Source organism: Electrona antarctica (assembly GCF_951216825.1).
Source record: "Electrona antarctica genome assembly, chromosome: 22".
Taxonomy (NCBI): domain Eukaryota; kingdom Metazoa; phylum Chordata; class Actinopteri; order Myctophiformes; family Myctophidae; genus Electrona; species Electrona antarctica.
The window spans coordinates 26,672,188-26,695,332 of record NC_136805.1 but is presented as its reverse complement, the minus strand read 5'-3'; the positions used below and the strand labels follow the sequence as shown (position 1 = coordinate 26,695,332).

Below are 23,145 nucleotides of genomic sequence, written 5' to 3'. Positions count from 1 at the left end.
GTGACGCGTCGTTTTAAACATTGAACTTGTCGCGACAAACCGTCAACAAACCGTCCTGTGCAGATCTACAAATTCACAACGCTTTGCAGACGTGGCAGACGCGACAAGTTGTGAGCTTGTAGATCTGATTCTGCTCACGTGACACCTCATAGAGTTAGTGCACACCATAGAGTATATATGTGCACACGGTGCACACGTGCACATCAACAAACGACGTTGCCATACGCCGGCACACGACAATGGGCGGGGCCGGTTTCTGCTGATTTGACTGCCAATCACAGAGGGCCGTGCTGTCGGGAAGAAATCAGCCAACCAGATAACAGGTGTATCGAGATGACGTTGGTTTATATTTCCAAACTGCTCATCTGTCTTCATTCACTTTCACTGACTCACACACTGCCAACAACTGTTTATTGAGAGGACCCAACAAGCGGACGGTTAGACTTCAAGTTCTAGTTCAACACCAACCGAACGTTACGAAGAAGATGGAGATGGTATGTAGACGTGTTTATTAATACTATATTATGCACTGTCAACTGTCAACGATCGTAATAATGTTATTTAGTGACGGAATTGTTTACAGGCGGGTTTGTTTGTGCCAAAAACGCTAACGTTAAACGTTATTTTGAAACGTTAGCAGTAAATACTAGCCTAGTTTGTTTGCTCAATGTCGTTGACGTGTGGTGTAACGGTGTTATTATGGATCCCACCGCAGCCGTTAAGCCCCGTTTCGTTCGTTTTCTTTTCGCAGATAAGTAAGCCAGCTGGGACCGAGGCTACGTTTCTAAACGGGGCTAATGCTACGCACGAAACGGCAACGGTCTATCCCTAGAGCGGTTCGGAGTGGTTCGGATTCATAATCACGCTCATTCGTTGACAAGGTTTGATGTTGATATTTACTCTTCACTTTCACTCGTTGTGGACAAATATGAGTCATATTTGTCGACATATTTGTTGACGGTCATATTATATGACCGTCTGCAAATTGTAAGAAGTTCAATTTTAGACCTATAGCCAGGCCTACTGGCTACTGCCTCTTTCAAACAGTTGCTGTCAGATAGTGTTCAGCATAACTCTGATATTTTACAAATTTAGCCAACTGCACTGGTTCAAATATTATGCACCTGAGGCTAAATGTAAACGGTTACAGTTAACTCTGAGTTAATCCATATGGCTGTTTCACTGTTTAAATCAGTGGTTCTTCTAAACTTTTTTAATGCCAACGACCCCAAGTTTGGGTTTGGTTAGGATCTGAACATATATTGTGCCAAGGAAGTACCCCCATACAAGATTTGTGTTGTTGAACTTGCAATGTATAATTATTCCAAATTGTTCAAAATGTTTCAATAGTTTTAGAAAATAGCAGATCTACATGCATGCTCACAATGTGTGACATTGCATCATGACATGTCGTGAGCTTTTACATCGGTTAACAACATTGTGATGTCAGAACAGGCCAGCTCCATATATGGAGATCTAGGGGTGATCAGGTGTGATCAATTGGCTAATTTGGGCCCTGTCCATAGCCTGGGCACTGTGGGCAGTGGCCCTATCCAGAGCCCGGACATAGACTTTTGTGCTGGTTCTGAACAACGGTGTATCCCACCGACTCAAGGCCCGGGCACTGCACTCCCTGTGGTGTCAAACGCGTGTGTCAAATTTGAAGTCGGTGGGGTGAACAGTTCTTGAATTACGTGGATTACAAACGTTCATACACACTTACAGATACATTTATAGATGAACAGTTGATGTAAACTGTTACAATTGAACGCTGAGGATTTTAATGTAAATAACTAACTGTATAATTGTTCATCCATCCATCCATAACTGCCTATCTGGAGTCGGATTGGGGGGTCAACAGTTCCAGCAGAGAGTTCCAGACTTCCCATTCCTGGACAACACTTCCCACTTCATCCTGGGAGTTCCCAAGGCATTCCAAGGCCTCTGGTCATCACCCTAGGGAGACGACCAGAGGCATTCGTACTAGATGGCGATGCCTGAACCTTTTACACGCGAAGGAGCAGTGGCTCCTGGATATGTTTCATTTCTGAAATTAAATTTCAAATCAATTGTTTAAAAAAATGCAATGCCGTTCTAGTTCCTGCAGTTCAATGAATGAAGGAAATTTGCTTAATTTACTAATCTCTACATTTTCTCCCACAGGATTCTACAGATGACAACTTCACCTTGACTTCTACCTTGATCCAGGACCCCAACAACCGCAGGGTGGGGGTGGTTCTGAAGAGGGTTAGGACTGAGCTCTTTCGAGTAAGTACATCCTTCCTTACTACCAGTGGTGGAAACTAAAGTAACTAAGTTGATTTCTTTATTGAAGTACAATTTTGAGGTTTACTTTCCTTGAATCTGTCCATTTTTCAGTACTTTATAGTTTATACTATACACTCCACTACATCTCTCAGGCAACTCCACTACAATTATTTGAAAACTTCAAACTTACTACTTTGTACATTATTATTCAAAACATGCATTAACCACTTATAAGCCCTATTTTTTTACTGTGTCTATTGGAAAATAACCGATGCGATGCATTGTGAGCTTGTAGATCGGCTATTTTTGAAAGATTATTTGAGACATAAAGAAAGCTTCCATGAGTTTGTCTGTAGTTACAAAAAACACTATTATTAATACAAATTACTTCACTACTAACTACTTCAATTTCCTGCATTTAGATTTATTGAAGGAAATTCGCTCAAGTTACAATTGTCTACATTTCCTCACACAGGACCTGGACCTAGACAACTGGACGTGGAAATGCATCGATGACCCCAAGAATTCCAGAGTGATACTGAAGGGGGTGCCAGTGAAGGCCTCACATGGAGAAGCACCCAAAGAGCCACAGGTGAGTTGGTTTCCGTGTTTGACAGGCGATTCCGACACGGAAACTGACTCCCCTGTGTCTCCTCCACCAAGGCAGGTCACCCCCAGGAAGAGGGTCACCGTGGCCAAAAAGAAGCGAGGAGCTGGATCTGCTCAGTTCAAGTATGTATAGATACATCTTGGTCACTGGTTTTAATGGTTTTGTTGATTAGTTTTGCTTGACCACAAATGTTTAGATACTATGTGGTGTAGACATGCTAGGTTAATTGTTTACCTTGAATCTTAGTCTCTTTGAGGCACCACATTGTTCTCCCTGCGCTCTATTTATGTGACTTTGTTTATTGTCTGAGTTAATGCTTACTCTCCTTATTCCCATCTCACACTTTTTGCAGGAGCATGCAAGCCTTCCTCCAGAAGAGACTACAATCTCAGAGCAAGGGAAACAAGAGGAAACCACCACCCAAGGACTCAAAGGAAGACCAGGAGGAAAACCACGGTGAAATGCCAGTGCCACCACCAGCCAAACGCCTAAGAGTGAGTACAACTTTACTACATAGTATACAAGGAGTTAGGGGTCTATACTTGGCCCCTCCAAATTTCCCTCTGCACTAAATCTCTTTGCTAAAAACAACAGATCTACAAGTTCACAACACAGCATGTTGTGAGCATGTAGAACTGCTATTTTCTGCCCCAAACACTAGGGCTCATGTCAGTGGTTAAACTGCAAGCAGAGACATGGAAACAGTGGAACAGTTGAATTGAAGTGATTAACCAGTGATTTGTTATGCATGTACATTTATCACCTCTAACATCCACTAACATTACAAATCACTACCTTTTCTCACACAGGAGGTCGAAGATGACAGCCCCCCCAGGAGGATGAGCACCATCCTCATCGATGTCCCCAGGGTGGTCCATAGGAAAGTGAGTTGGTTTCCGGTTCTGAGTGAAGATAATGACATGGCAACATGGTCTCATTATAAAACATACAATTGATACTTATGTATTATATCTGCAAGGATACAACTCAAATGTTGAGTTGTAGTTATAAAATTAATTTTGAGATCATTTTGTGACTTACATTGTTGTAATACGTAATATACATTATGTTACTAATTAGTAACTACATGGCAAGGTGTAACTTACTATGTACATTTGGTTATAATTAGCAAGATATTTATGTTGATTTTCACTAACATGTGTTTCTTCTCCATGTGCAGAGACAATCTTCTGCCTCCATCAGCACCAAGAGACCTGGACCAAGGCAAGGATGAAGTTTGACTGCCAACTTGTGCCAAGTAAGTAAGTACCGGTACATCTTTACTAATAGAGAATTTAGCCACTTAATAAATACATCATAATACATTGTTTAGTTTAGTTAGACCATCCATCCATCTACAGTATGAAGAAGTTCTTTACTATTAAGAGGATCTGATGCTTGATCATCCAAGAGTTGAGCTAAACTAGGCTACGCTCCCATTCAACAAACCTTTAACTTACTTAAACCATTTATACTTAGTCGACCAAGGTGCCCCAGGCCTCCATACTAGGTCCTCCTTTTTCGCCCTACACTACATTTCTTTACCAAAAAAGCCAATCTACAAGCTCACAGCGCCTTGCATTGAGACTAGGGATGTGCCGATGAGACATTTTGGCCGATATTGATATCCGATATAATTAATTGCTGTTATGGCCGATAACCGATATTACCGATGTCGATATGATCTCATTCTGTATTCAAAAATTATAATAATTTTGTCCATTCTGAAAAATGCATGTAACAGGGTATCTGCACTGCAGGCTTAGGGAAGTCAGATTTAACTTAAATACCTTTATATTTAATATTGTGAGCTTGTAGATCTGTTCAAGCTGTTACTTTGGGCTTGTTTATCTGTAAAGACAGGCGATTAATCAGACCGATTAATTAATCGGGCTGATTGATTAATCGAACCGATGCAGATTAATCTAAAAACAACTCAAATCGGCCGATATCGATGTGTTTGCCGATTAATCTCCCATCACTAATCGAGACTCATCGTGAGCTTGTAGATCTGCTATTTGTGCTGAATGTTCATCCCAGAAACAATAGGGGCATTAGGGTTCACGTGGTTAAACTGCAAGACATTAAAAAAAAAAGTATATAAGAAACAATTGTAAATAACAATGCAGGAGCAATTTCCTGCAATTAAATGTATGAAGTAAATGACCTAAAGTTACTTATCACTTCTTTTTCTCACACAGGTCCCTGATCCATCCCAGCAGGACGACACACTCTCTCCTCCTCCCACCTCAATCTATCCCACCCATCACTCCCCCCCCCCCCCCCCTCTCTCTCTCTGTGTATACATAGTTATGCTTGTAAATAGTTGTTACTTTGAAATTATAGTATGTTACACTGAGTATTATTTCTCTTTTGTTTAATAATCTGTAACAGTTGTAAATAATAGTGCTAATTTTTCTTACATTAATGGTTTAATGTTTTGTTATTTTGTATTTGTATTTTAAAGAGATTGTTGAGAAGTATGTTTCATATTGTGTTATACATCAAACATGCTTCATCCTTTATGTTATATTTAAGTTTGATTTCATAATAATAAATAATATATTTTATTTGATAATCATATATCAAGCTTCATGTCTTTATTTTCTTTTAGTTTAAATATAACTAAGCTATGAAAAAGGCTTGAGGTTTGTACAAAACAACTAACCGTATTCCCATGATAGTGAAATAGTAGACTAGTGGATTAGACTATAGATGTTACAAATGAAATTTCAAATGAAACCTTGAAGCTGAACTGTGAAGTTCAGGATTGATGTCAGTGTCAGCTACAACAGTACACTACATCTTTGACACCTGAAGTAAATATTGAAGGAAACTGAAGGCAAAAAGATTCACTCATTGTCATTTTGATTTAAGGAATTCAGTTGAGATGGTTTAGCAAAGGAAGAGATAGATTGTGAACAAACTGTTTGTTGGTCCACACAATGATACAGATGAGGAAATTCCAGTCCTGCATTGTGAATCACAATTGTTTTAATTGGCAGCAGCTATGAACATACTGTATACAAGGAATGTCTGTGTGAGGTTGGTACATTACACTGAAAGCAACAGAAGCATTTAAACATTGCTGTGCAGCTGGCACAGCAATGTAGGCCTCAGTAGGCCTATCTGGGACCATCAGGGCTCCAAATGAGGGTGCCACTATAATAGGCAAATATAATATAATATAACGTAATAATGTAAATGTATAGGCAAATGTAATATAATACGGTAGATACAAATGTTAAATTATATTCATTCAACTCTTCAATGTACATTTAAATACACACATTATTCTATTTTACAAAAGCCACAGATTATGCGCCTTTGTGAGCATAAAAGTGCATGCTAACTTGACCAAAGTAACCCAAAGAACCTGCACACATGGGATGTGTCACAGACTCGCATTACATTTTATTTCATGCAAGTAAATTTGACTACCGAATGTAGTTATTCACTACATCCACCACCAGGGGACACTACTGGGTATCTTATTTATAATGTATGGTACATTATTCTATCATCAAGTCAAGTGAAAGTGAATGCTAATGGTAAACTTGGACAAGAATACAGGATTATTATTAAATCGTGACTGGCCTCAAAACTGACATTGCATACAGACAACATTAGAAAGACTAGCTGGTAATGTACAGTATGACATTGGAAACAGACTGTATCCGGAACCATTGTCACATGACATAGCTTTCAGACGGGCAAGTGTAAACGGACCAAATGTGTGCAACCGTCAAATGGTCCCCTCTCTTGATTCCCAGCAGAGTAGTAGTAGTAGAATAGAAGATTCCGTAATTTTCATAGTGGAAAGTAGCAGCGATAAACATGAAGCAGAAGAAGACGAGGTGAGAAACATTTAAACAACACATTAGATTGTGTTGTGACACTATGATTACTTTAAAACGATACGCTACTAGTTACGCTGCATACATTCTGAGCTGTGTAAGTGATATTTTTTGGTTGTGACTAATCATTGTTTAGAGTGTTTGTTCAATAACAGAGGTCTCCCTGCATGTCTCGCCAGCTTTCTAATAACCAGAAAATACATTTTCAGGTAGGTAGGTGACAAAATGTCAGCCAATCCGGAGAGTAGCTTTTCATTGCTTTGTGTCATCACTTTTCCACAATTCCACTTGTTTAATCTGTATCCTGACTGTGTTCTCTATCCTGATTGGATAAAGTTGGTATCCCAGTTTAAGTTTTGTTTCTGAAAATGCATTTTCTGTTTGATAAAAAAGCTTTTTAACACTTATTTTAACTAAAGAAAATCACTTACACTACCTTTAAAACTTAATAAATAAGAAATAAGTAGCTACTGTAACTACTACACAAATTACAAACTATACAGTGTGGTTATTATGGACGACAAACCCCTGAACCAGACGAATATGCCAACCCAGAGCTAAAAAATCACACCCGTGTGAAGTGAGCCTCTGGGTGGGGGTCCCCGGTGGGTCCCCGGAAGTTCCAGACCCACAGGATCGCACCCAGGGTGCCGGCCTGGTTCCGGCGAGCCACCCTGCATCCGAAACTGTAGAGAAATGAGAGTTACCATGTGGGGGTCCCCGGGGGACTCCGGCGGGTCCCTGTAACATCCAGACCCCCAGGAACGCGCCAAGGGTCCCGGGCCGATTCCGGCAAGCCGCCCCGCATCCGAAACGGTTGAGAACTGACAGAGTTACCGTGTGGAGGTCCCCAGGGGGTCCCTCTACTCTACTGTACTGTACTGTACTGTCACACCGTGTGTGTGGGTGGGGCTGGCTTGCACAGCAGTGACACAAACTAAACGCAATTTTCGTGCTCGGACTGACCCAGCCAGCCATCCAGGGACAGACAGACAGACACATGGCTCCTTAATGGAGTGGTTGCACCACTCAAAAATAAATAGCCCAGACGGTGATCATTTTTAATATCTGACATCTACTAACCCTTGACAGCCCGTACATCCAAACAGAAAAGTCCTATCTGATTGACTGACGTTAAACTCACCAACATTGCAGCTGTACGCAAAGCTTGGATTATCCACTTTGTATCGGGCTAGTTTTTGTTTAATAAAAGTCCACTAGATGTTATCAGCTACTTTATGTCAAATGATTATCAAGTGTTCGAGTTTAGAAGCGCTTGTTAGGAATCACTCAATGGTCCTGTGTACCAGGAGGCAGCAGGATGTTGCCATATTGAAAACTCAGACACAAAAATAATCACCTTGCACAGAAATTATTGACAGAAAGTAGCTCCTAACATGTCTACGGTGGATTTTTATGAAACACAAATTTGGCAGATACAGTAATACAATCAGATAGGACTTTTCTGTTGGATGAATGGGCTGTCAGGGTTGGTATTGCAACTACAGATGCCAAATGGTAAAAATAGCATCTGAGAGTTGCTACTTGCTAGTCTGTCCATGCCAGGCTTGTAAAGGGTGTGGTTGTGTACGTGTAATCATCGTTCAGTAAAAATAATAATTCATATGAAACGCTATAAAATTATTGAAGCTGAAAATGGGTTCTCTGTCCTGATTGAATGAAATTGGTATCCCAGCTCACCTGATAATGTATGTTCGACTACTTTACTTGCGCAGGGGGACCCCTGTTATGGAACAAACACTATATATATATATATATATATATATATATATAATATCACTTAACTAAATTGATTATTTAGCTGTTTCACTCAGCATGATACAATGTGTCTCTTTCACAACAGACCGCCTGGTCGACATGGCCCGGACGTCAAAAAGGAGATAGTGCACAACGCTGTCCCCAAAACCATAGTCCCCAAATCCATGGCTGTAGGACAACTTTTCAGGTAAGAGGTGTATGGAGGATTAATGGGCCTCATGCGCCAACCGTTCTTAAGAAGTTCTTAAGAGGAAATTTGTTCTTAGACCCACTTAGGAAGTTTTTAAGAAGGTTTTGGGATCCCTCAATCTTTTCTTAGCTGTGATTTGTTCGTAGGTATTAGTGCAATCTGAAAACATAAAGGAAAAACAGTGCCCTCTGCATGATGCTCAAAGTTTGGTCTGAGGACCTCAAGGGGTCCTTGAGGAAGTTCCAGGCAGTCCACAGCAAAATATGGAACATTTTACCACTTTAATCCCATTTTATACTTTTAAATAGCCAATCTACAAGCTCACATTACTGCCCATTTTGAGCTTGTAGATTTTCGAAACATTTTGATAAATAGCAGAAAATATTTTCATATGGGGGTCTGCAGAATGCATGTCAATTTTGGGGTCCTTGACATGAAAATGTTTGAGAACCACTGGTTTAGAGTTTACAACCCAACCCAAACAAACGCAACATACCCACCACATAAGAAAGTTGACTATTGTGAGATAAATAATAAAATACATTCATGAATATTGAAAATATTGAAAATATTGAAAATATTGAAAATATTGAAAATATTGAAATATTGAAAATATGAATATTTCTGTTCACTTCAGTACCTCTACAGTACTATTGATTTTTAATGTTTGGAGTCTGGTGTTCCACCATATTTAGACTTTAGTTTAGGTATTCTTGACTTCACTCAACTTTATTTCTGTGTGTGAGGTCCTGTGATTTTTGTGTGCTGCAATCACACACAGGTGTGACTGCAGGCAAGGCCATGGAGTCATGCAAAACCACACCCACCTGGGTGAACACAGGTAGGAAAGTGAATTCCCAATGCCTTATATGGGATTGGTGGGGCGGTTCACTATGGTAATTAGGATGCTAATTGGGATATGTGGGGCGTCTACCTATGATAATTTGAATGAACTGGCACACCCCTTCAAGTTACGATGATTTGGATTCATCATCATAAGAACATGCTTGCGAACAATTCTGCCTACTTAAGAACGTTTCATGAATCTGACTGGACTTCTCTTAGGAATTCACTTAGGAAGAAATGTAAGAGGAAAAGTTAGGAACTTATTGGCGCATGAGGCCCAATGTCCTTAAAAAAACATAAGGGTTGCCCATCTGCCCCTCATAGTACATTGCATGTATGGAATATCAGCCATTCTACATTAGCACAAACTACATTAGCTGAAATGAAAGTACAGCATATTGTGTTGATAAGACCATCGACCACTTGGTATTCACAGGCAATGGATCATTAAACCAATAATTAATTCAAATGTAGGCTTACTGCACATTGGCAGTGTTTGATGTAGCTCCATTCCAAGTATTGCAAAAGTACAGCAACTTTTCATCATGTCATATCCAGTTGTTCGTCACCAAAACGTTGCATTAATAAAAGTGTATGTTATTGAAGACACTGACCCTCATTTATCAGAGTGTGGGAATACAGCGTTAACTGTTCCTCTCCTACACTGTCCAGTGAAAATAGGTGGACCTGCAATTAGACTATCTACAAAACCTGTGCTGTCATCATCACCATACGTTCAGAATCTGAGCCTCTAGGTTTTGTTCTTTTTTTTTCATGGATTCGTAAAGACATACAAAATTTGCTTTTGCGTGGCCATTGTCTTATATAGTATGGAGCTTGTGCAACACAAATTGATTTTTAATGATTTTATTTAACATTATTCAGAATTGTGCAGGTGGTTCCTACAGCACCCTCATTTGTCCTACTTCCCACGGCCTTGGTCAGAACAGTGGACACAACACGGACTCCCACGGCCTTGGTCAGAACAGTGGACACAACACGGACTCCCACGGCCTTGGTCAGAACAGTGGGCACAACACGGACATTACCTGTACTTCCCACGGCCTTGGTCAGAACAGTGGACACAACACGGACATTACCTGAGACAGTGAGGTAAGAATATCTTGATTGAGTTGAGTTATTTAACAGTTATACTGTTTCACTCAGAATGACACAATTCATTTCTTTCATAACAGATTGAACCGTCTGCAAGACCCGGACGATACTTTAGACGCCAAAACAGTCGACAGAACACAGAACTCAACTGATGCTGGAGTTGACAAAACAGACAACAGAACACAGAACTCAACTGATGCTGTAGTCGACAAAACAGACAACAGAACACAACAATTAACTGATGCTGAAGTCGACAAAACAGACAACAGAACACAAAAATTAACTGATGCTGGAGTCTACAACAGAACACAGAACTCAACTGAGACGAGGTAAAAGCGTGTAACAGTCAGTTGGTAACTAATGGCCACAGGGTGGAGTCTCTTAAAAAGTCTCTTTTTTGTTTTTCCGTTTACTTTTGGAGTTCAGACTGCTTACTTTATGTGTATGTGTGTGTTTATGTAATGTGTGTAGTGTGTGTGTTGCTGCTGAAGCTGTGATTGCACTGTTTTTCTTGTCTGCTGAGATGCAGACAAAGAAACAAAGGCAAATGTTAACCTGGAAGCCTGCCTAACTAATATTCTCACCTCATGTCCTAACAGACTAGTGGGGGGAGCCAGGAATGCACTACTACTAAAATGTAGTAGTATAGGGCTAAATGTGGACCAACATCCTGAACTGATGGTATGGTATCAAATTATTCTACACTTGTTTTGTTACTATGTCGGTATTCAGCTGAGAAACGACCATACATCTTGTTTGTTGTATTTGTGTATGTAGGACTATCTACCAAAGGACAATGAGTACCATGTGTGTAGTTACAAGCATGTGAGCCAACCATACAGTTTGGACCACATCAGTTTCAAGGCCACATTACGGATGACTCTTAAGACAAAGGAGGACTTACAGGTGTGGCTGAAGTCAATGCCGGACACGTGGAGAGTGGAATCGGTCAAACCTTGTAAAGGCAAAAGGGCCATCTTGAAAGTGAGTCTTATGTTTTGATTGTTTGTTTTAAAACATTTCATGTATGTCATGATAAAGTAACATTTTGGAGGATGATTCTATTAAAAATATATTTTTCATGTTCTACTGTAGACAGTATACCGGTGCCAGCACAACACCAGGCGGCAGAAGACCAGGCCCCCATCTGCCAGGGTATCTAAAAACACGAGCTGCACTGCTAAACTTGTACTCACAATTGTACCAACTGTCAACACGAATGGGCGGCTGAGCAGGTCTAACACACAAACCCCACTTAATATATATACATGCTTTAATGTCATTGGGGTTTGAGTTCCCACTACATACATGACTGTATGCCTTATTATTTTCACTGCAGGAGCACTGATCCCCACATACCAGTCTACCCAACTATTGTGGAAATTAGCCGGATCCACAATCACAACGTCAGTGTTGCTGGGGTTGTGGGCACTGTCGTTGTGGAGAAGCTGACGAAGCTGTTTGAGTCTGGTCACTCACCATCCTCAGCGCTAGATGTGCTGAAGTACTCACCATCCTCAGCGCTAGATGTGCTGAAGTATGATCTTTTTATTCACATGGAAAAAATATGATGCAGTACAGTAAGAATCTTGTTTTGAACCTACCAGGTCTTTATCAGGTCTCAGAGACCTGATGCATTTTGCACAAAGTTCTTAATTTGTCACTATATCGTTTGATCTTCAGCACTGATTGATGTAAAGTATGTGTATGTGTTATTAGTCTTGATGACAAAGTCAACAGTATCCATACATATCCATAGGAAAGCACGCTAGCAGATGTCAACATAAACTCGAAACATTATTGTACAGTAAAAAGGCCTCTTCCCTTCATCGTTATCCTTTTTAGTATAATATTACCGGTAGTTTACTTTAATTAGTATAGTTGGAATATGGCATATTGGCACAGGCAATATGCCACAGCCCCTAATATGTATCCACAGGCCAGCAGACAATAGCTATATGGAAAACTGCAGATCATCCTTGTAATATAGTGACGAGGGCTTAAATAAATATGGAGACGGACGCGCGATAATAAACACTATTTATTAGAACACCCAGATCAGATCATATATTAGTTTGCCTCATCTACATAATCTTCGATGTCTGCTCAGACCCACACTAGAGCCAAATTCCAATACGCAAAATCTCGGCCACTCGCTCACAGCCTCACACCCATTCGGTCACTCGGGGGTCATTCCAGCTTGACTCAGAAATGGTTAAGGTTCCAATTGTTAATGTGCTCCATCGAGGAGGCGAGTGGAGGCGGAGCTGAGTGGGCTTTCCGAGAGTGCACAGAGCGAGTGTACATCAGGTACAGGCTCGATGGGGTTTTTTGTCTCCTCGCGGCAGATTTCCGCAACACGTGTACACGTGTTTCTGTGGCACAGAAAACACTGCTTGAAACCCGATACTTAATATAATAATTAATGAATTCATCGATAATTTGCATCCCTACTAAAACGTCATCTTTTGCATAGACTCTACAAGATCTTCGGAAAAACAAGATCTGCACACCGACGCAGACCAGCGTCCAGTCTGCCGAAAAGTCAGAAGAATAAGAAGAAGGAGCAGATTGACAGTAAGTGATTATAAATCACACACTGACCTCGCTTCATAACACTCTCTCACTCTGTCAGCTGACATAAAAAACAGACGTTTTATTCAACATATTCTCACCAAGCCACACTACAGTTGGAGGCCATCGATATTGTCTATTTCTTTTTGCTGAGGTTTGCGTGATCTGCGCAAAAGGACAGTTAACCCATTTTGGGCGGGAACCCCTTTTGGTGTTTTAAACATTATGTTATAATTTAGCTATTGAAAAATAGCAGATCTACAAGCTCATAGCGCGCCACCGAGTGGCGCGCTACGAGCTTGTAGGTCTGCTATTTTTGAAAAATCGTGAAAATATTTATTTCAGAAAACTGGAGGATTTAGAAGGATTTTTTAAAATTTTGAGGTCAGGCCTAAATGGGTCAAATGATAAGGGACAATATCGGTGGCACCCAACTGTATGTGACGACTACGAGTAGGGACAAAATCTGACCATGCATCACAGCAGAATTCTAAACTGTATTTAGTGTTTTAGGTAATATGTCCATGTACGTATCAAGCCCAACTTTAATTCCATGCATATTTGCATGTTTAGTTAACGGTTTCCTTTTATCGACTGTCCAAGAAGCCATTGTATTCCATTCATTTCAGCATGGTAGGCAAATCAACTTTCAGAGACTTTACATTTTCTTGAGAGTTTTGTGGAACTGTTACAGTTACCACCAATATTTCTCTGCTTGTGCCTATTTGAGTAACAAATGTGATTCTTGAGAGAATCAAGGTAATCTATTCTGTTTTTGGTAGCAATGTAATCCATCAGTTAATATCTTTTGGTAGCTTATTGTCCATGTAATTCATGCTTAAACACAGTTCAGTAGGACCAGGATGGGTGTTGACATTTGAAATAACGACTGCTTTTGTCTCCATCGTCTTCAGACTTGATGCAAGGTCAAAGTTCACCGGAGAACCCAAGCCAAGGAGACATCGGGACCAATCAAGAGGAATGTGAAGCTGAAAGTGCTGCTGACTTTCTGTGTCTTTCTGTGCCAAGCGACTATGAAGAGGGTGAGAATATCACATCATATCACATCACATCATATCATATCACATCTACAAACATGTACCATAACCACTTAAACCATTATAGAATAGTCACCACTGGTGTGTTTTGTCACTGTATTTATATGCACTAGTGCTGTCCCAACGTTTAAAAAAAATGAATTGTGATTAATGTACAGTAGTTAATCGCCCAATTAATCGCTTAATAATCACATTTTTTATTGGCCTAAACTACATGAATGATAAACTTCATGAAAAGCAGTGCATTATGTTGTATAAGGGAGCAGGATGCATCAAAATGTATTTATTATTATACTATACTTTTATTATTTATCCAAATATTATGAAACCATTCATAATCCATGTATTATTTATTTAATTATCTTTTAAATTATATCATCTCTGGTTTAAATACACACAGAGTAAAGACACAACCTGTTTTTATTTCTCTCTCTCTCACTCACTCACTCACTCACTCACTCACTCACTCACACAAACTTCTAGACGGACCTATGGATGCTTCAAAGGGTCAAAAAGACGATGTTGTGTGCCATTAATTAAGCCATGCGTTAACGTGTCAATAATGCGTTACTTTAGACAGCACTAATATACACATAATGTGAAATTCCATCCATCTTCAACCGCTTATCCGTAGTCGGGTCGCGGATAATCGTCCTCTGCATTTAACCATCCTGTAACCGAGTCTTGTTCCGGGACACACATGGACACATTGCTGGCCTGGCCTGGAATCATACCTGGGACAACCAGGGGCTCTGGCTCCCCAGGCAGGCTCACTAACCACACGGCCATGGCCGCTCCTACCTTTTGTAGGCATGTCATTATAGGCAACATTTCTTAAAATTAGACCTATTATATCGTTGCTGTTGGGAGGAAGCCTCCTAACTTCATTTTTGAGGTGCTATTGAACACCCTTTATGTCTGTGTCTGTGAAATTTTGAACCAATGGAAAGTAGTAAAAAAAAACACTTTGGACAAAACCTCTTAACTCCATTGGACCCTCAAACTGTCTGCTAAAGCAGCTAACTCCACCACATCTCTCCCTCTCATGCAAGTAATTGACAATATATAAAGTCACAACACCAACTTTGATAAGGCAGTATTGCTTTGTTTTCAAAATAAATTTCCTGAAATATGAACATTTTGGAGTTGGGTGGTTTCTTCCCGACAGCAGAGATATGCAGCTTAAACACATGAAACGCATCCCTGTTCTGGGACACTAGTGTTCTGTCGTGATAGCCAAACATTTGGTAAAAAGAAAAGAGTGAACATTCGTTGCGATGTGGCATGTTGTGAGTTTGTAGTTCTGATATTTTCGCTATTGACATACAACTAATTTAAATTAAATTGTGTACTGTCTGGGAGTATCAAACTGAACATAATAAATCAAAATGAATTCTTGGTACACAAATAATTGTAAGTGTTTGAATGCTGAACAATGTGTTTGAACAGACACGGAGGACCTGGTGGAGAGCATGATCAGAGACATTAGCAGCCTGAGAAAGGACCCCATGTACAGTCAGGCCATTGCTGCCATGGCCAAGCAGTTTCATCACATCAAATCCAACCCATCAAGACTGTTGTCACTGTTCGGTAAGGGTCAGACCTCTTCCAGAAGAACAGCAACGAGACGACCAGACGCACTGAGTCCATGTCAGCCAACAGTAACTCCTCGTCCTGTTACTAAACTGAGCTCCAAGAGGCGTCTGCCATCTGGTCGCCAGCAGACACACAGCAGCCCCATCAAACGACCCAGAATGATGGACTTACAATAAACGAAAGTCGAATTCCTTGGAGTAATAATAGATGATAAAGTATGTTGGAAGCCTCATATAAATTATATAAAAACTAAAATAAAAAGCCATGTCAATAGCAATACTATATAAAGTCAAAGATTTCTTAAATAAAAGTCCACTATACAATTGCTATACAATTATTTTATATTACCATGCATACCATACATGTGTGGAAGTGTGTGCAAACACATACAAAACAAATACTAAATCAATATTTATCATCCAAAAAAGAGCAATACGAATTATAAATAAAACTGCCTTCACAGAACCAACAAACCAACTCTTTATCAATTTAAAAGCATTACAATTCAAAGATCTGATTTGACATTAAAACAGTCCAAATAACTACCCTGTAAGATGCTTTTCGGTAACATTTTTATATTAATGAATTACTTAATAAATTTTTTTCCTGTTCTTTTTTCACCTAAACGTCATCATTGATGTTCATTGTTTAGACTTGCAATGCCATTGGTCATGATATTTGCATATAAATACCCCCCACAGAGGCACAAATTTACACAAGTTCAAAATCTCTGGACATAGTGCAACTTTGAACATTTTTTAACCTATGACCTTTAACCCTGATAAAAGTAAGTAAAATAACTATGTTCTTTTGTGATCATTAGAATGTCTAGAACATGTTTTATTTATTATTGTGAAAGATATCCCCCAAATGTAAATTATTAATTTATTATTATTTTAATAATTATTATAAATGTGCATAAAAGTTGCTCTGATAAGTCCTAGTAGTAAAAAGTAGTAGTAAGGTTGAAATCTCTTTTTTGCAAGTAGAAATTAATCCGGGTGTTACAGGGATAAAGCACAAAACTAATTATTACCAAACAACATCCAGAGGTTGTTCCAAAAGAGAGCGAGTCATTCTGATCTGTCTGTTTAATCAGCCGTTAGTGCGGACCAGTGCAAATTAAAATACCACTGTGTTTCAGTGAAAGGGGTTATCCTGTGGAACAAATGCAGATCTTGAAACAATGTGAAACATGGAATAAGTTTAAAAAATATTTTAAAACCGATATACTAAATATACATATAGGATAGAATAGCTGGGTACAGTGTGTACGCATACGGTATGTGTTTGTGTGTGTGTACTTTGCTTTTAGTTTTGACCTCGCTTTAATGCGAGTGTGTAAATACTGTGGCAGAAAGCCTAACTGAAGACTGATGTATTGATTTATTGAGGTACACAAAGCTGGGGTAGGACTCGATACGTTTTTAACTAAACTTCTTCCTATTCCTTTTTCGAACATGAACTAAGGATAATAGATATCTCTTGGTTTTTTATTTATTTGTTTTATTTTAAATCTAGTTCTTCCTTTATTTCCTTTGTCTGTTCATTTATGTTTTAATATGTTCGGAATAAAGAAACAAATGAAAATGGACTACCACATATGAGCCTTTTCTCTGGGAAGAAACGGCCTGCATTCAAACAGGAAAAAAGTGAAACATTATTTTTGTCATTATCTACTGCCTCTCATGGCAATTAATTAACAGGTGAAGTTTTCAGTCCACAAAATGAACATACATTTTTAAATTTTAAAAGTGGGACCGAGTTATTTTTGAGTTGCCAGTTCATGTGAAAGAGGACTTCTATTTCTGGTCAACTTCAGCTCTGACCGGGTCTTCTCTCAGTCTATAAGGGTTGGCACAACAGGTGATCTGTTCACAGCAAGACAAAAATACAGTGGCAAAGGATGAAGTGAATCTGGAGCGCTTTGTGTACAGGTTAAGAGACACTCACTTCACACTCAAATCTGCAAAGGGGACAAAAAGTTCTTGTTTTGGGGCAGCTTTTAATCCTTTCTTTATGTGTGTGTGTTTGTGTGTACAGACACACTTTATTTTGAAAAGCTTGTTAACCACTGAAGCCCTATTTTATACTGCATCGTACTTTTTTTGCATTTTGTATATACTTATACTATACTTATTACTTTTTTTAGATGATTTATAACCACTGTTTTGAGCATGTATAGTATTAAATGAATATTTCACTTATGTTATTGTTGATGGTGATTTATGAACACTGCTTTTAGGAGTATCTTAATTGTGGCTTATATGTGATAACTAGATGTGTGAATGTCACCAGCGTTTCCCGAAAACCACCCGATTGATCGACTTCCTGGTAGTGATGTGAGGACCCCTGGTAGTGATGTGTTGAAGTCGGTCCGATCAGCAAATCTCCAAAGATCCAAAGATATGGTCAAATGTTTCCATTGAGGTCCTGTTATTATTTTATTAATTAGTGAGGAGTCGGACCAATCATATGAATTTAGGTTGAAAATGGGTGAAGTGCATCTTTAATCGTTTTCCCGGCAATATACTGGTATTCTGGTGTGGACACATCTTCATTGAACAGTAACCCCTTTATTTTTTAATTATCACATAACAGTAATACATCAACACAATGAACACATCTTACTGAACTGCAGGTGAATGTATAAAAAAGGCCTTGTGCTTCTTATTATTAAGAAGCACGTTATTATAATAATTATTATTATTATTAAACAAAAAACCTTATGGTATCAGAACACGCACATATATAAATTCCAATCATAATCAACAAGCTTAAAGAGGCACTGAGTAACTTTCTTTCAATTAATAAAATTACATTTTATAGCGCAGGAAACCGGGCTCAAATCAGGGGTAGAACAGGGAAGTTACATAGTGCAGCTTTAACATGATGTCATCTATGATTGCAATGTTTAGCACCATGGCATTATACATTAAAATGTCCTCTGTTAGTCTTTGGTGTCTTAAATTAGACCTTAACATTTGGAAGAGTTCACTGACCAGAAATGTAACTCTGTTTTGATTAGGCTATATATTATCGAAACAATAAAACAATATCAAGCAGTTAAGAGGCGCTCAGGTGGTGCAGTGCCAGTGGTAAAGTCCCTGCCCAACACCACACAGGTTGTGGGTTCGAAACCTTGAATCCACCGTGGTGCATCCGGCTTTGTCGGGCGTCGATGCAAACACAATTGTCCCATGTTCGAGAGAGGGAAGCCGGGTGGGGAGGGAGATAATTGTCACTGCATGTACAGTACTCCTACAGGCTGGGGCAGCACCTGTCAGAAGCGAGTGTTGGGCGGGAGGAGTAGTACGAAGGCTCTACGTCCTCCCGTACTGGTAGGTGAGTCAGTAGGATACACACAAACACAAACAAATGTGTGTGGGGAGGAATTAATTGACATAACGACTCATCCTTTGTGTACAATTGGAATTCCTGGAAGTCCTTGGTACCTCATTGAATGTCCCTTATTTGTAAAGTGTGTGTGTGTGTGTGTGTGTGTGTGTGTGTGTGTGTGTGTGTGTGTGTGTGTGTGTGTGTGTGTGTGTGTGTGTGTGTGTGTGTGTGTGCGCACGCACTGTGCAGTACTTAGTTTAGACAGTTTTTGGTTTAGACTAGTCATTGGTTAGACCAGTCATTAGTCCTACAACTACAACCTATCTCTCACCCTAAACCTAACCTCCCACGGGGCAGCACACTTAAACCTAACCTTAACCCATGTCTAACCAATGACTAGTCTAAACTAAGTATGCACCCCGTGCATGTGCGTGTGCATGTGTAATATGCAGTGCGTTAGGCGTGGTTGGTTGCATGTCTCCTGCGGTGCAGCTTGTAGCGATGCAGCAGCTCCTGGTGACTTTTCTTTTGCCTGTTCTTCTTCTTGAGAGCAGCAGGTCTGGGCTGGTCTCCTCTGCTGGAAGATCTGCTGCTGCTGCCTGTGTAGAGTAGACAACAGCGTGATATAGTCTCATATCAAAATGCAGAAAGACAGGCAGAGAGACAGAAATTAAGATGTTGGTGAATGAATCTCACGTCTTTCACAGTGCAGTCCATCGTAGCCTTTACACTGACAACGGAAGCCGCTTCCTGATAGGATGCAGGTGCCGTCATTCATGCAGGGGTTGGGCTTACACAGGTTCACTGGCCTCTTCACCTCTGATTGGTGGACAAAAAACCCAGAGTCAGTCACCAAAATATTCATTATACCAGTGATAGATACATGCGGACATATAATACCAGACATGGGTCGATTTACAGCAACTAAGCCAAGAACTGATGCAATGAAGATTACAGTCATGTACAGGACAATGACTGACTTTCTGGAACTCTCTACCAGTATGCATCACAGAAATTAAGGGTATATGGCATTTTAAGAAAGGATTTTCTTATAAATATGGAGAAATAATTGTAATTCAATATACCATGCAATGTAATATAATCTAGAGTGAATGCACTATGTTTTATGCTGTAATGTATTATTTTCTTTTGTGATATCTGTAAACTTGTTTTTTATTTTTCTGTGAGAACCCCAGGAAGAAAATAGTTCCAGGAATAGTTCCACATCCTGTGTATTTACTGGTGCTAGATGTCACAAGAGTGTGTTGCTGTGAAAAGGAGCACTTTTATCCAAAGCGCTTTACATAGATTGTGCATTACATTCACACACACACACATTCATACCCCGGTGGCGGAGGAAACCATGCAAGGCACCAAGCTGCACATTGGGAGCAATAGGGCAATCAGTGCCTTGCTCAAGGACACTTTGACACTTAACTCTGGAGGAGCCCGGGATCGAACTGGGAACCTCACGTTCCCATCCGGCCACTCTACCCCTGAGCCACTGCCCCCTAAAATATCTTCCTTTTTTTGTTTTATTTTTTGTTTTGTCTCGGGCATTATCCTCACCGGCACACAGCATCTGCACCAGAACGTCCTCAAAGTACTTGAGGTCCTCGTAAAAGGGCACGGCGATCATGTGCTCCTCGGTGCCGGCGATCCTCAGCAGCCGCTCCTTCTGCACGTCTCCGATGGCGACCACGAACAGAGCCACGCCGGCGTCGCGCAGCTTCTGGGCCGGCACGGCCGCGTCGTCCCCCCCCGAGCCGTCCGTCAGCACCACCACCACCTTGTTGACGCCGGGGCGAGCCCCCCTGGACACCGTCAGCACGTTGGACTGGATGGGAAGTTCAAGGTCAAGTTAATTCATGTGTCCCAAAACTGGGCAGTTTATGTTACAGCGGTAAACATACATAAACAAGACATGGTTATAATAGTTTTGGTTAGTTTTGACAATTTTATACCAAAAGGTCAGAGTAAGTAGGCCTATTGTGTAAAAAAACAAAACTTAAAAAAAACTAAGGGCATTGTGTTTATAATTTCCGTTTGTTTTACAGTTAGTTATCTTCCAATATGGTTTTAGCTGTGCCAATTCTAAGCCCTGTTGTTGGTCACAAGTTCACAACGCATTGCGATGTGACACTTTGAGTTTTTAGAGCATTTTGAATGACGGCCCTGACTAATCCATATTACAAAAAAAAGAAAAAAATACCATTAAAACTAATGAAAGCAAAACCATAACCACGCCTTTTCAATAAGACAAAACAAAAAAATAAATAAACTAAAAGAGTGACCCCCGCTGAAATCAAAAAACAAAATCCAAGTGCGAAAGCATAACCACCTGGACGTGGAGCAAGGCGGCGCCGGTGGAAGCGGCCCCGCCCATGTAGGCGGCCTCGGCCACACCCTTGAGCACGGCGGAGCCCGTGTCGTGCGCGTCCAGGCTGAACACGGTGCCGGCCCTGCGGCCGTAGGTCACCAGCGCCATCTGGGCCAAGTCGCGGTTGACGTCGAACTGCACGCTGACGCTGCGCACGAAGTCGCGCAGCGCCGCAAAGTTCTCCCGGCCCACGCCGCCCGAAGCGTCCAGGGCAAAGACCAGGTCCACTGCTTGACCCAAGCATCCTGAAACACAAAGTACAGCAGCAGCACTGTAGGAGTATACACGTACACGCCATGTGATATCTAAGTAATATATTCTAATTGCATGATATCATGACAGGTTCGATCCCCGGCCCAGGTCAAACCAAAGACGGAAAAATGTGCCCCATTGTCTCCCTGCTTGGCACTCATTCAAGGGTTCAAGTCCCTCCAAAAGTTTGGGAACCATGCACTGAAAATGTATAGTTTTCCTAATCTCTTGGACATTTGAACGAGCCTTCATATTTGGACACTGGACTACTCCTTCCATTGAGACCCTGTGGTCAGGTAGGACACCTACTGGTTGACAAGTGGTACTGCATGAAGGTAAATCCTGCTATAATGAGCTTTCTGTTATAGAAGTCAACAGTAGACATGTTGGTGCTCTTGCAGGAGCCCTGGGTTCAAATTCCATTGATTCCAATTCCCTTGAAGAAAGCTACAGTCTGATAATCAGGCTAGCAGAATGCAGCTTTAAAGGTTGGATTGTCTTTGGTAAATATAAGTGTTAAACAGCTCTGATAGTACTCATTGTTATAGAGTGTTTGTTCAGTCATGTCAGCTCCTGGTCTTTAGTAAACAGTCTTTTCAGGTTGGGATACAATATTATCCAATCAGGAGAGGGAATTCACACAGGATAGAGATTTAAGTGAAATTGTTTTATTTTACTATTCACTTATTGAGTTAGTATGAAATGAACAACCGTATACTGTAGTGCTGTGGTTCCCCAACTTTTCAAGTCGAGACGCAAAAGAGTAATTAGACTAATTTTCCTGGGACCCATATAGTGAAAATAGCAAATCTACAAGCAGACAACGTGTTGCGCCACGTTGCAAGCTTGTAGATAGCTATTTTCACTACTTAATTCTTTTCTATTTATGCAATTTCTTACATTCATTTGTTTGTTAGTTTCTTTATATGGTCCGTGACCCACAAATGGGTCTGTTTGGGAAACAGTGGTGTACCTGCGCTGTCACTGACACTGCAGATCTTGGCCTTGAGCTCAGAGAACTTGGCATTGAACCTGTCCGCTGTGGGGTAGGTGAGAGTTCGCTGGGGGTTGCCGGTGATGTTGTTCAGCTGGCCCTGTAAAGGCAAGGTAACAGTGAGTAACCACTAACCACCTAAACCCTCTAGTCACATTCCCTGCCAATGACGAGATATCGTGTCATTTCAAATACACCCGTTGTCTGCCAATGACGAGACATCTTGTCATTTAATGTTTTATATTGATTAAGTTAGGTCGCGGTCATTTGCTACATAGCTCTGGGT

At 40.5% G+C, this 23,145-nt stretch overlaps 3 protein-coding genes across 4 annotated transcripts in view; 2 read left to right on the top strand and 1 right to left on the bottom strand.

Moving 5' to 3' along the window:
• Positions 1-485: 485 nt before the first annotated feature.
• LOC306915062 (uncharacterized protein) lies at positions 486-5,150 on the top strand (the record flags this gene model as incomplete). Its single annotated transcript, XM_079492308.1, has 7 exons — positions 486-494; positions 2,164-2,268; positions 2,744-3,000; positions 3,231-3,372; positions 3,688-3,762; positions 4,059-4,140; positions 5,080-5,150. 6 exons carry the CDS (start codon positions 486-488, stop codon positions 4,110-4,112), a joined length of 642 nt encoding a protein of 213 aa, XP_079348434.1. The 3' UTR covers positions 4,113-4,140; positions 5,080-5,150.
• Positions 5,151-6,607: 1,457 nt separating this feature from the next.
• Positions 6,608-17,506, top strand: LOC306915312 (uncharacterized protein). Its single transcript, XM_079492613.1, has 11 exons — positions 6,608-6,735; positions 8,600-8,701; positions 10,436-10,663; positions 10,747-10,995; positions 11,266-11,347; positions 11,444-11,650; positions 11,762-11,901; positions 12,006-12,203; positions 13,143-13,243; positions 14,155-14,283; positions 15,748-17,506. The coding sequence occupies exons 1-11, from the start codon at positions 6,716-6,718 to the stop codon at positions 16,068-16,070; spliced, it is 1,779 nt and encodes a 592-aa protein (XP_079348739.1). The 5' UTR covers positions 6,608-6,715; the 3' UTR covers positions 16,071-17,506.
• Positions 17,507-19,665: 2,159 nt separating this feature from the next.
• vwa2 (von Willebrand factor A domain containing 2) overlaps positions 19,666-23,145 on the bottom strand; it is a 36,483-nt gene continuing 33,003 nt past the window's right edge. For both annotated transcript variants that reach the window (XM_079491992.1, XM_079491993.1), the window contains exons 13-17: positions 22,839-22,959; positions 21,575-21,858; positions 20,803-21,070; positions 19,930-20,052; positions 19,666-19,832 (exon numbers count right to left, since the gene is read on the bottom strand). In XM_079491992.1, coding sequence (XP_079348118.1) covers positions 19,690-19,832; positions 19,930-20,052; positions 20,803-21,070; positions 21,575-21,858; positions 22,839-22,959 — 939 coding nt within the window. In that variant the 3' untranslated portion in view covers positions 19,666-19,689. The remainder of the gene's footprint in view (positions 19,833-19,929; positions 20,053-20,802; positions 21,071-21,574; positions 21,859-22,838; positions 22,960-23,145) is intronic.

Excerpts from the sequence above, each read along its gene's own strand:
- LOC306915312 (XM_079492613.1), top strand. The coding sequence starts at position 6,716 with ATGAAGCAGAAGAAGACGAG. Across the intron at positions 12,204-13,142 it reads TCAGCGCTAGATGTGCTGAA|ACTCTACAAGATCTTCGGAA; the intron begins GTATGATCTTTT and ends TCTTTTGCATAG. Across the intron at positions 14,284-15,747 it reads GCCAAGCGACTATGAAGAGG|ACACGGAGGACCTGGTGGAG; the intron begins GTGAGAATATCA and ends GTGTTTGAACAG.